The sequence below is a fragment of the Pyxicephalus adspersus genome, chromosome 12 (assembly GCF_032062135.1).
Source record: "Pyxicephalus adspersus chromosome 12, UCB_Pads_2.0, whole genome shotgun sequence".
NCBI classification, from domain to species: Eukaryota; Metazoa; Chordata; class Amphibia; order Anura; family Pyxicephalidae; genus Pyxicephalus; species Pyxicephalus adspersus.
Genome location: NC_092869.1, coordinates 18,221,244 through 18,235,472, shown reverse-complemented (window position 1 = coordinate 18,235,472; position 14,229 = coordinate 18,221,244). Strand labels below are relative to the sequence as shown.

The 14,229-nt window shown below is 40.7% G+C and overlaps 1 protein-coding gene across 1 annotated transcript; it reads right to left on the bottom strand.

The window, feature by feature from the left end:
- Positions 1-10,651: 10,651 nt before the first annotated feature.
- LOC140342564 (olfactory receptor 5V1-like) lies at positions 10,652-11,587 on the bottom strand. The gene has a single exon (XM_072428774.1). The coding sequence runs from the start codon at positions 11,585-11,587 to the stop codon at positions 10,652-10,654; it is 936 nt and encodes a 311-aa protein (XP_072284875.1).
- Positions 11,588-14,229: the final 2,642 nt, after the last annotated feature.

Below are 14,229 nucleotides of genomic sequence, written 5' to 3'. Positions count from 1 at the left end.
TTTTTTAACATCAGCTGTAAGCCACATAGGTTTTAATTTTAGCCTCTTAAACTTATTACCCATTGGAATATATTTTTCAGTTTGATTTTGTAGAACAGACTTGAAACATTCCCATTTCTGTTCTGTGTTCTTTGAGTACAATATTGTCTCCCAGTCCAAGTCACAGAGAGCCACCCTTAATAATGGAAAATTTGCTCTATTAAAATGAAATGTTTTTATCTTTCCTGTTTTTGCTTCCAGTTTATAGCTTACATTAAATGAAATCATATTATGGTCACTGCTACCCAGATTCTCTTTTATTTGCACATTTGTTATAAGCTTTGCATTGTTAGAAAGAACTAGGACCAGCAGAGTATCATTTCTAGTTGGGGCTTCTATAAACTGTACCAAAAATTATTGTGTATTAAATTCACACATTTCACAACTTTTGCTGTTCCTGTAGTGCCATTACTCCTGTCAATGTCAGGGTAGTTGAAATCTCCCATGATTAAAACACTTCCACTTTTTGCTGCTTTTTCTATCTGTGCTAGTAGTTGATTTTCTATTTCTTCCTTAGCACTGGGGGGCCTATAGCAGACTCCAATCATTAATTGTGTGTTATTCAACCCCACATTCAATTCCACCCATAATGCCTCAAAGTCATCGCTTGTTCCCTCCGCAATTTTTTCTTTTAAATTCACTTTTAGATCACTTCTCACATACAGACAGACACCACCACCCTTTTGTTTGACTCTGTCTTTACGAAAGAGTGTATACCCAGGAATATTGACAGCCCAGTCATGTGAAGAACAAAGCAAGGATTCAGCAATACCAACTAAGTCATAATTCTCCTCACTCATTAAGGCTTCAAACTCCCCTATCTTGTTTGCTAGACTTCTAGCATTGGTCAACAGGCTATTTAAACCATTGCTGCTTTTACCATCATTGTTTGCCAAATCATTTTGGTTTTCAGTACAACTAGTACTGCACAATCCAATGTTTGTTTGTCACATGGGAAGCTCCTTACAATTATTCATAATTCTCCCCCCAACTATCCCTCCACCATTCCCCTAAATCTTTCCCCTAGCACAGCAGGCCCCCTTTCATTTAGGTGTAAATATATATACACAGCTAGGTCTATAAACATCCTGACAGAGACAACGCCCCTCCATATCATTGATTTTAAAATTTGTCAGGGAATCATATTGCCATAAATCTTTCAGCAGATGTGGCAAAGAAATAATGGCGTTGATAATCACAAACATTAGATCATCCGCATATGCTTGAATTTTATATTGCCTGTCCCCACATTTTAGACCTGTGACATGCAGATTAGCTCTGATGGCTTTTAGAAGAGGCTACAAGGTCAAGATAAAAATAAGTGAGGATAACGGGCAGGCTTACCGGGTACCATTGCTGATATTGAATTTTTCCAAAATATGCCCATTGACCCACACTGCTGCCTTGGGGCATAAGTACACAGAATTTATCCAGGTAAGCATGTTAAACTTACCTGTCCAGTCTACCCTGTCAAACACCTTCTTGGCATCAGTAGATAGCAAGAAGGCCAGAGTACAATATTTTATTGGCAAGTGAATTCAGTTAGGCACCTTAAAGGTGTTCTCCTGAGCCTCTCTCATCGGGACAAAACCCACCTGGTCAGAGTGAAACAGTTTTAGTATAACTTTCTGCAGCTGCATCACCAATATCTTGGTAAATCGTTTGAGTTCCTGATTTAAAAAAGATAAGGGGTGGTAACTGGCTGGGTCCTTTCCCTCCTTCAGAATACAGTGATGTGGGCATTAAGTAAATCTAGCAGGAAAACACTCCCCTCTGAGAGGACCTTAAAGGCCTATGTCATATAAGGTAATAGAGTCTCCTGAAACCGCTTATAATACTTTAAAGAGAACCCATTGGGGTCTGGAGCCTTTACCATAGGAAGTACTGGCCATGGCTCTTTGTATCCCCTCATTCCCAGTGGGTGTTTCAAGAGATTTCATCTCCTCTGTTGAAAACCTGGGCATTTTTACACACCTGGCCAGAGTGGCTTTCGTTTTAGTTATACAGAGGGCAGATAAGTGATTTCTTGGAGAATCCAGTTCCCGGCCCATTTCTTTAGTAGGATTACGTTTGTGTTCCCTCTACAGGTTACGAATATTGGTGAGCAAATTCAAAATGTCCTGTCTAGCTTTTTTAGGATGGGTCCCATGCTTAATAAAATGGCCTCTGATTACGGCCTTATGGGTTTCCCACACCATTACTGGATCACTATCCAGGGTGTTTGATTTAAAATAGTGCCCTATTTCCGCATTAATCTCACTGAACACTACCGTATCCTGCAACATTGTTTAGTTTAGTGTCCACTTCCAGAACTGGGGAGACTCATATGAGAGTGACACTTGCATGATTATGGGGGCGTGATCTGAGAGGATCATTTACCCAATGTTGCAGCTTCTAATGCGGTGCAATTCAGTTTTGGGAACCCAAAATGGTCAGTCCAGGAGTATGTCTGATGAGGGTGGGAAAAAAAAGGTGTAGTTCCTCTCTTTAGTGTTAAGAATACGCCAAGCATCCAGCAGCTGGTGATGAAGCATACACCATCTCAATCATTCCCCCCTCCCCCCCCCCCGGGTACTCCCCCATGGGAACCTCTGAAAGTGTCTGCTGCAGGTTCATTTGTAAAATTGAAGTGGACCCTCCGTGTCACTAGCCCAGTTTGCAGAGACGTGCATGGTGTGCGGAGTCTAAGCAGCTGACCGGTCTTCACCAGAGCCTCTAGAGGGGAGGATGTTACCCTGCAGGCAACTGCAAGGTTGCGGCCCCTGTGCATGCAGAGGCAGGTGACTGCTGCCAGACCGTGAGACAGAAGTGTGGTCAAATAAGCCAGAAGTCAGGGCAGGCAGCAAGCAGGAGTAGTCTAGGGTCAAATCCAGAGTCTGTACACAGGAAATCAGCAACTGGAGATGCAAACAGGAATAGCTGGAACCTGGAAACAGAGCCTAAGGGAACTCCCTGTTCAACTTCCTGTTGTCAGTCACATCCTTTTTTAGGGGAGGTCATGTGGTAAATGGAAGTCACTTGACCAGTAAGTGGGAGAACCCACCACCAGAGGGAGTCCTGGAGCAGAGGCAGCTCAGGTGGTGTTTACACAACTGCTAGCGGGATTGCTTCTGTGGAATAATCTGGTTCTCTGGAGTAAAGGGGCAACTCTCAGAGGATTACATGGTTGAGACCAGGAAGGTATCAGCGGACGGGATTCCAGAACAGGGATGCTGCTACTGCTGACTGCAGAGGAATGTGAGGTGGGTAACACAGACAGTGGCACAGATACCCTGGTCCTGGGGGGATCTGTGACAGGACCCTTCCTAAAATCCTCCAAATGCTCCAGGACAGACCCCAAGAATGATTCCTGATTCAAGGGAGGCATATAGACCGTAGCAAATTTGACCATGTGTTCACCTAAGAATCTCATCTCATTAGATCTCACTTAGTTTCCAAGGGAGAGTGTTTGAGAGCAATGGATACCTTACTCTTTTTTACATCTTTAGCACAACTTGGATATACTATAGGGAAATGTCAGTTACCTACTAAAGGTACACTACCTTCCTTAAAGTGGGTTTCTTGCAAAAATGCTACTGCTTTCAAGCTATATAATCTCGCCAACAGCACCATGCACTTTTCAGGAATTCTCAGCCTTTGTACTCTTAATGTCAAGACCCTAATCAGTTCCATTTAGGAGTCCTTAGGATTAGCTATAATGAATAGGAAAACAAAATTAATGGAAGTCTGGGGATGTAAAACACTAGACTTTAAAACAGAGGGCCCTAGAACAGGAAGGGGAGGGGGTCTACTCAGTATGCTAAGTAGCAAAGTCAGATACAATTAAAGCACTGAAAGGCGAATCTGGGGTAACGTGATAAGCCCTTGCTGAAGCTCCCACTCCAGCTATAACATGAAGATTATCTGCACAGTAGTGGGTCTGTTACATTGGTGGCAGACTCAATTTTGCTATAATTTTAATCATGTTTCAAATGACCTCTTAAGGAGATATAATTTAATAGCTGTTGGCAGTAGTAATGAAAGGCTGGAAAAAGCACTATCCCTAAAGCTACTAAGGCTTGCTCCCCACTCCTCCCCTCCAAGGGCCAGGATCCACACATATTTGTAGATTTTTTTTTATAAACAGTATTAAATGAAAAAAATAGTGCTTTAAAAAGAATAAGTATAAAAAAAGTATTTATTGTTCATAATGAAATAATGAAATGCAGGCCTGTATGTATTCCTCTAGTTGACATCTTCTGTCCTTGACACTAAGGAGGACTAATTAAGCTGCTGTGGGAATGAGGATACTAATAACCCATGACCAAACATGGCAGTAAAATGACCTAAAGGAGCAGGATCATAAATAAGCACGCAAAAACCCTGGTTGAAGAGGGGCGTGGCCTGGACAGGGATCTGAATGCTGTAGACGAGCTCCGTCCCAGCCTGCATTAATAAGCTTTATTAAGCCGGCTTTTCTTCTCTGGCTTCTGATCGGATCATCACATCGCTAGTTTCCTCCATGCAGGTGTGAGATTGAGAAAACAGGACATGTGTTCAATGTTTGTAATAAAATATAGGACTACTGTCGTTCTGCATTTTAGCCACAAGATGCCGCTGTTTCTGAGCACAGCTAAACAAGTGGCCAGTATTTGTATATTGTTAGGAGGTGTGGTTGTTCTGAGGAGAGGAAGCAGGAAGCAGGAGAGCAGACATCTTGCAAGGACGGTGTGTGAAAGAGAATCCGCTCGCATCCAAGGGTCAGCGTGTTCCTAGAGTCTCAGGAGCTGTGGCTGAGTGAGGCTGACCACCATCCAAGGCAGATCCTGTCCAGAGGAAAAGGATTGTTTTCCAGAAAGGCTGAAAGGAGCTGAGGAGCAGAGCGCTGTCTGTCTTGCAGGACCTCATGTTTGTTGAAGAGACTTGTTGCTGTTATTGAGTTTAAAGACATCATTGGATCCAGAACAAGACCTGGGTCAGTAAAATCGTGCACGCACTGCATTATAGGATTGGCGCCTGAAATACCAGAGACTGAGATTAGACCTGCAATAGTTAGTAAGTTAGGGTCTATGTGTGTGGCAGGTCATAATAACCAATTTTGAAAAAGGCACTGTACTGTCCTCTGGGATGAGTGTATGTAACGTATTTTCTTTGTGTTATTGTTTGGAATTTTGTTTATTGTGATATTATGCAGTAAAGTACGTTTTTTTATATGAGCTGGCGTCCGTGTTGTGTTCTCTGTTTGTGACTTCGCTGTATCCTAGAAAGCCCCCGGTACTCGGCTTACACAGGAGCAGGCTACAGGCCCCTCTGCCTCTTCCTCACCAGGGGATTTCGATCCCCTACTCACCCTGCGGGACTTGCGGGGAGGGGATTCCCCAAGATCATCATCTGATGCTTCCGGCCATGCTGCCAGCCCTGTTTGGAATCTCGAGCCTGTGGCTAAAGATACCTGCTGCACCACCAATGATAATAAGGTCGCTCAACCTGCCACTCCTTTATCACAGCATATTTCTGCTGCAACCACCCTGAAAAGTGCTGGAAACACAGATGTGCCCCCTTCACCAGCACCAAGGGTGAGTCCCTCGTAGAGGGCCCTTTTTGATTATGCCTTGCCACATTTTCCCACTAGGGCACAAGCAAGAGATCCTGCTACTTTTACCCAAACACAAGCAGTACCACCACTTTACCTATCAGCTCTGATTCCTGGCAAGCTTCTGTACAACACCACCCCACCAAAGATGATTCTTGCCTTCTAGTACAGGAGGGGTAAAGAGGCCTTCAGGGAAGAAATTCACATCCTACGCACAGACCTCCAGAATTTGTCGGGTAGCGTTGATACAGTGGATGATGATTCACAGGGCACTAAAACCCAAGTACTACAACCCCAAGAGCAGGCTTCCTCCCAAGCTGCTACAAATTATAGATTTTAAGCTTCAGCTGGAAGACCTTGAAAATAGATCCAGGCACAACAATTTACGAGTATGCGGCCTCCCAGAATCTACACAGCAAGCTGACCTTACTCTGGTAATACAAGCCATTTTCAACAACATCTTAGATCGTCCACATGCTGATACCATATGGTTTGATAGAGTGCACAGGGCTCTGCGACCACCTGGCCCTCCCTCGAGACCGTGAGATATTATCTGCAGGTTACAGGATTATCCCTTGAAAGAAGAAATAATGCGGGCAGCTAGAAATATGAGAACCAATGAGTTCGATGGGGCGCAACTCCAAATTTTTCCTGATTTCCTTATTTTTCCTGATGTTTCCTGGTCCACTCTCCAGCGATGCTGCGCTCTTCAACCACTGCTAACCTCCCACTGTGATTGTTCCATTCCTTACCAGTGGGGGTTCCCCTTCGGTCTGACAGCTCGAATAGATGAGAGATCCGTAACTCTCAAGCACCCTGAGGACCTTCCACGATTCTGTGCGGATCATGGAATACCTTGTACTTTGATTTCAGGATAGGATCTTCTTCGAGTTAATCAGGTGGTTCCTGTGAGATGGCAAGTCACCCACAAAAGGAAACGGTCTCCCTGTAATAGCTCCTCTCCACCGGCAAGCAATTCTCTACTTCCTGGGTCCTCACACTCCTAACTGCCTTGAATACTGCAAGTGGACTCTCATATCCTTTTACTTGATGGGTTTATTTGATTCCCATATGGTTCCCAAATTTGTGCTATTATGTTCTGTAATTGGCTTTTTTGATCTTTAGTCTTGTTGCCCTGTCCTTGGTATTTACCTCAATTGTATGGTTATGCATCTGCAAGCTGGGGGGAAGTCTTATGCTGGAAATTTATTCTGGCTGTATTTACTCCCTTAGGGATAATCTCCCTACTGTTGGACACCATTTCAGTTGTCCGGATTCCTCCTACGTCTCACGTTGGGAGTTTTGTTTTTGATCTCTGGTATTTTATTTGTCTCCAGACAGACCCTTGGACAAGGATGTGATTCCTGCCGAGATGACTCGGCAACCCCTACCAAATGTTTTTATGTTTGTTGTTTTTTTGTAGTTTTTTCTTTTTTTATTTTTTTTTTCCTATGTGCTGACCCTTCCTTCCCTTTCTCCACATTTTGCCCCTGGAGGATGCTCAGGTTTCGTCAGGGCAACTGTATGTTATTCGATATGCACTTTTTATTTTTAATATTACCACATGGTTAGATTATTTTCACCATGTAAAAGGTCTGAATTGTACTATTAAACGCAAATTGGCCCTACAGGAATTAAAACGCCAAAGAGCAGACATTGCTTTTTTTCAGGAAACACATTTTGATAACATGGGCACATTTAATTTTGCTAATCGGCAGTACTCGACTGTGTTCTCAGCGCCAAGCAAAAATAAAAAGTCAGCAGGGGTAGCCATACTCATTCATGCTTATACTACGCTCATTCATGCTCATACTTTTTCGGTCACTAAGTCCATTTTGGACCCAGAGGGTCGATATAATATCTTACAGGGTTGGTTAGATGCAAAGAAGGTTGTATTATGCAAAATTTATGAACCCAAAACGGCACAAGGTGAATTCTTAGAAATGGTTCTTGGCATAGAATCCTCAGTCACTGAGGATTCTATGCCAAGAACCAGGGAACATCCGATTGCCTCATGGAATCAGGAAGGAATTTTTTTCCCGTTGATGCAAATTGTACCAGGGTTTTTTTTTGCCTTCCACTGGACAAACTATATCCTAAAGGGTTTTATATCTGGAATATGTTTATTTCCCTAGAGGTTGAACTTGATGGACTTATGTCTTTTTTCAACCTAACCTACTATGTAACTATGTAATATGGCTCCAATGTAAAGATAAATTTGCCCTGACTACTCCTACATCGTTGCTTAACTCTTTCCTATTTACTCTGCTTCTAACTGATTCAAATTGTACAACCATGGCGATAATTGCCTTTTTCAATTTTGTCATATTGTGAACCCCGGCACCAGACACCTACTGTCATTTCAAAAGCTAAGGGACAAGTTTATGATTCCACATACTTGCTTCTATGGGTATCTTTAAATACAACACTATGCCCACTCTATAACTAAAAGTATGCCATTTACTCATATGACAGAATTTGAGAAACTGTGTGCAGACAGACCCTCCCAGAGGGAACTTATTTCTAGGATATACTTGATATTAAATACTGAACCAACATACCCTTTTTTAAACATAGTTATATGGTTAAATGAGAAGGTACCCTAGGGAGAGAGCTGCCTTTGGAAATCTGGGGAATTATATGGGATTGTGTCCGTAAGAGCTTAATTTGCACTATATAAATGCCTAAATGTCAGAAATATATGTTGGAGATGTGGTACAGAGATTGGCACTATATACCATATTTTTTGGTCATGTTCGCTAATAGGGTCCTGTTGGGCAAAGCTCAACCCCCTTCTTTCTGAAATACTGGAAATTCCTGTATCGCTTGATGTAGTTACTTACCTGCTAGGCCTATCTACTGTATGTCTAATCTCACTAAGTTGAATAGAAAACTAGCGTGTCACATACTTACTGCAGCCAGGTGCCCTATCGCTAGACATTAGAAATCCATTTTGCCCCCCGGCATTATGGATTTATATGCTAGGATAAAAGAAGTTCATGTGATTGAACATCTTACAGCGAGAATATATGATAGATATGAAAAATGTACAGAAATTTGGGCCCCTTGGGATTTATATCTTTTATCAGCCACTAATATGTTCCAACATATAACTAACAATTTTCAGCTAGGCCTGGATAATATATCCCCTCCCATTATTTCCTCGAGAGTAACAACAGGAACTTCCTCTAATTATTTACCATATATTTACCTTCCGTTCTACATCCTCCATGTACCCTCTCCCTTTCTCCCCCTAACTCTTTCTTCTCTTTCTTCTCTTCCTGATTCCCCAAGAAATCTCATGTTTAGACAACTGTAATATTAGATCCATTTACTGAGCAAGCTGTGGTTTATAGACTAAGTTTCTTGAAAGAATTCTTGGTTTACTTTTTTTGCACCTTAACCAGAAAGACTATATTGTATTATATTATTTTTTATTTGAAATCTGTGATATGCTGTGATTAATACAAGAGCTATATATATGCTACCTATTCCTGGTTATTGTTATATTGTTAATTTTTTACTGTGTATTTCTTGGTGGCTTCCCTTACTTTTTTATTTTTTAAGTTTTTGTTTATATTTAAAAAACCTAACTAAAAATTAAAATTAAAAAAAAACCCTGGCTGAAATATAGAAAGATAACAGGGGGTTTAAACTTCATTAAAATAGAAAAATAAATATGTGGTCCATGATCTGGATCAGTCAGATTGGGCACATTTTGCATAAAATGTGAAGAAAGAAGAAAAAAAATCAAAGCTTATTGGCATTCCTGTTATTTTTGACAGCATTCTAATCACTGCAGTTCATACCGTATGTTTTTTTCTTTTGTTTTACCTAAAATTTACAAATATATTGGTTTACCAGGGATAGCTAACTTAAGCTAAATAACTTCTGTAATAAATTAAACATCATAAAGCTTACTTTTAGTTATGCACCCTTGCTGCAGGATTAATGTAGGATATCTTTGTAAACGGTACACTTGCATTGGGATGAGTTAAAATCTTATATCTTTGGCAGCTAAAGTTGAAAAAGTACAAAGATACTGTGTGATTTTACCTCTAGACCAAAGCATCACATGCCTCCACTCTATTATTATTATCGCACAGTATTTATATAGCACCATCATATTACACAGCACTGTACAAAGCCGATGTCACTAACTGTCCCTCAAAGGAGCTCGCAATCTAATGTCCCTACCATAGTCATATGTCATTAATGTGGTCTAAGGTTAATTTTTAGGGGAAGCTAATTAACCTTACTGCATGTTTTTGGGATGTGGGAGGAAACCGGAGTACCCAGAGGAAACCCATGCAGACACAGGGAGAACCTGCAAACTCCATGCAGATAGTGTCCTGGCCAAGATTCAAACCTGGGACTTAGCGCTGCAAAGGCAAGAGTACTACTTCTGAGCCACGTGCTGCACTCTAAGGCACACTTTTTGCCATATGGCCCCAGTTCTCATACACAGATGAAAAAAAGTTGCAAAAATCCAGAAGGGCTGTAGTAGGAGAGATGAAAGTAGATCTAAAGGCTTGTTCAGACCTTTTCCAAGTGTTTTTGAGCACAGTTAGCATTGGAACGAATAGGTCTGTTTAATATTTTTCATTTGACAGGGGTGGCACAAGATGGCAGCAATTCCATGCAGTTTTCTGGATACTTAGTACAGTGTCCTTTGCCACTTCATAAACTTCAGAAGAGTTTGAAATGACCTAAAAAGGCTTGTACAGACATTTATTTTATTTATTTTCTCTTTTTAAAAGCTTAGTGGCTTGTTTTTTTATTTATTTTTTTTAACTAGGCTTTAAAAACACCTATACAGGCAAATGCAACTGAAAACTATTGCCTGAAAACGAACCTGGAACGCCTAGCTGTTCATAGTAGGGATCAAGGAGCTGTTTTTACCCCAGGTCAGAACAAGCTCTTAGTAGTTTTATTAGGCAATATAAGTGCTGTCTGTGTTTTAAAAAAAAGTAAATCAATACAATTAACCAAAAGTCAAATATTTTACTTTATTTTATTAACATGTACCATATGTCTGTATCATTTGTCTCTTTTCCTATGTGTCAATTTCTTTAAAACTTTCCTAAACTCTTGGTTTCTGAGGCTATATAAAATGGGGTTAATAAATGGGGTTAGCACTGTGTACAGTAGAGACCGCCATTTGTTTTCATGAAGTGAATCACCTCCTGCTGTAAAAATATATATTGTAACTAAAGCTCCATAATGTGTACTGACAGTGGCCAAGTGGGAACTGCAAGTGGAGAAGGCCTTCTTCCTTCCAGCAGATGTTGAGATTTTGAATATTGTAATGAAAATACAAATATAAGACAAAATAACAAACAGAAAAGGAATAAATATAAGAAACACTGAGATCATAAAATCTTGCCATCGTACTATATTTGTGTCTGATGAAGAAAGGCTAAGGAAAGGGGCAAAATCACAAAAGAAATGGTCAATGACATTTGAATCACAAAACTGTAATTGGAATATTAACATAAATTCACTTGGAATAAGGAAAAAACCAACTGCCCAAGACCAGAAAGCCAAATGGACACACAATTTAGGACTCATAACAGAAGAATAATGCAAAGGTTGACAAATAGCCATATATCGGTCAAAAGACATTACAGAAAGTAGTACAGATTGTGTGTATATTGCAATACAGTGAATATAATATTGTATAAAGCACCCTGTTGTAGAAAGTTTGCCTCCCTCCATCAATATAATATATAGCATATTGGGTACAATGTTGGTGGTGAACATCAGGTCCACTAGTGCCAAATGTTTGAGAAAGTAAAACATTGGAACTTGGAGCTGATGATTTATTGTCACCAGTATGACAACCAGGAGATTTCCTATCAATATTGCAATGTATACCAGAAGAACCAGTATGAAAAGCAACACTTTCAGGTTGTGAACGCTTTGAAATCCCAGAAGTATAAGTTCAGTGATGCCAGTTTGATTCTTTTCACACATTGTTTAAAATGTTTGTTCAAGCCTGCAACATAGTAAAGTTAGGTTATTAGAAAGATCATTAGTTCATCATCAGGGACTGAAGCATTTATTATTCGAAACATACATCCTGTCCTGGGGTGACACGTGCCCTCATTCACCTGTTTTAGAACAATGAAATCAGGACAAGGCAATGCAAACCTCCTCATCTTCTTAATAACATTTATCTGTTTAAATGCATATTTATTAGTAACATAAGAAATACAATGCAAATACAAAAAAAAGAAAAGAAAATATAGATAGTGATATAAAAGGTAGCAAAACCAAAATGATTTTAAGAGTCACCCCTTACAAAGGGAAAATACAAAGGCACAAAAGGTGTTACCTGTTATTCCTGACAAAGGTAGTGAAATTTTTTTTTTTTTACATTTTTAGCAGACATGTCACCTGGTCTTGCACCTGCATATTGTAATCAGAAGAAAGAAGATGTCCAGTCCAGACCAACTAGATTAGGATCGATGAAAGTTTAAAGGATTTATACCTAAAGGGGTAAGTGTTATTTTTTTTCTACAGAAAAGTTCTGTTATGTCTTTTAATCTTTCCTTTAACCTATGGAAAAATAGTTTTATTTGCTCTGTTTCCTGACCCCTGTCAATGTGTGGAATTATGGTTGGAATGTGTGAATTTTGGTCATATGGGCCTCAACCAAATTAATATTTAATATAAACTATAGTGATACATATAAGCATTTTCTTTCATCAATGTTATATCATAAACCTTGGTTTGGTAAATATAGATCTACAAGGCACATGTGAGTAAGTTTAAAAGTGTTAATGTAAGGCCCTGGTCAGCACCAGTACTTACCAGTCCCCCATTCTAGCGCCGCAATCTTCACCTATAGCAAGCACCCGCTCAGCCTTGGGAGACTGGTTGAGTCTCCCATCACTGGATGGTGTCTGGGCCGGCAGCTGACCAGGAGCCTACAGATAAACAGTACAGAAATCGCCAGAAAATCCAGAAAACAAGCTGAAGTCAAACACAGAAGATCAATCCACCAAACAAGGTACAAAGAAATGGGCATGGGAGTTGAGGTCACAGGCAGAGGCCAGTCCAGCCTGAGTTCAGGCGGAATGTCAGAAACAAGCAAGGGTCAGCAACAGAAAAACACATAAGATTCTCTTCAGCACAGAACAACGCAGCTGACACTATAACAGGCACAGAAGACTGGAAGCAGAGAGGCTATAAAGCCCCAGAAGCCAATGAGAGCATTAAATTGCTCTGCTAATCAGCTGCGACGCAGCTCCAAATTCACTTTTTGCTGAGAACAAAAACCCAACTAAAGGGAAACAAGGAGGCCGCAACCCTCAGAGCACTAATCCTAAAACCCCTGTACTACGTTCACAGCCGATGAAAAAAATAGACCGAGCGTGCCCTCCTGTGGGGGGGGGGGGAGGGGGGCACCGCTTTGGGACTGTGAGCCCAAAGAGCGCCTCCTAACAGCTTCTGTTATATAGTTTTGTTTTTTTACAATATGTAGATAGTGTAGATAGAGTTTTGGAAAATACTTTTGGTACACCAACCAACAAGCACAACTAGAAGTTTTATGAAGTGGTCAAAATCTTCATTCACTCACACCTGCTGAATAGCTTGTCTGATGTCTACCCTTTTCCCTACTATTTCCTTTTTCTGCAGTCTCCTCTCAGTGTTACCTGTTGTAGCTGATTGGTACCGCTTGCATCGAAGTCATTGCTTGAAATGTTACTGATCATGTGAAATCACCAGACGCAACTGGGCAGCAAAGAGAGTGGCAAAGACACTAAATTAGAAAACATAGGCATTTTTATATTGGTAGTTCTGTCTGTAACCAACGTTTCAAAAGGTTTTAAAGCGAACTTATCACTAAATTGTTTACTTTAGATAAAAGTGTGAATAACCCTTTTATGTAAAGTAAAAATGACCTTGTTATTTTTTTTTTAAAAGGGAAAGCGCTTCCTCTTCTGTCTTCAGTGCAGAGCCTGACGCAGGTATACCAGAAGTCTTTGGGCTGCCTTCTGCACATGCCCGATATGGAGCATGCGCAGAAGGGGGCTTTTCAGACCTTTTTTTTTTTTACAGGTACAGCAGGATAGATACATTACCCAATCTTGCACCTGCACAGTTTCTAGATCAGGTGACATAGTCAAAATAAAAATAAAAAAAGACGAAAGAAGATGGCAGCACCTGGTGCTACCTCTGCATCGGGATAAAGAAAGATTTGGGCCAGGTGTAGCAGGATCAGGGGCCCTTTAAAGGTAAGTGTGATTTCTTTATTTTAATGACAGTTCCGCTTGGTTAAACCTGGTGAAGCCTAACTGCAACTGCAGCCTAAGTGACAGACAACTTTTCCAATTAGGTAGGTCTAAACCCATCTTTGTGACACTGTTTTACATAATAAATAAATATTTGTTTTCATAAAATGCTGTTTTCATTCTTAACACCATGGCCCTAATTCATCAAGCAGAATCGGACGCTCGCTCGCGCATCCGTATTCGCGATCCGAAATCGTACGCCGTCGCGCAATTCAGCAACTGAAAAAGCTTGCGGCCGGAGCCGCGCATCTCCGGCAGCTTTACACTGGCGAGCTTGCATTAAAAGTCACTGTTCCCCTAAAAAATCATTCTTTCTAA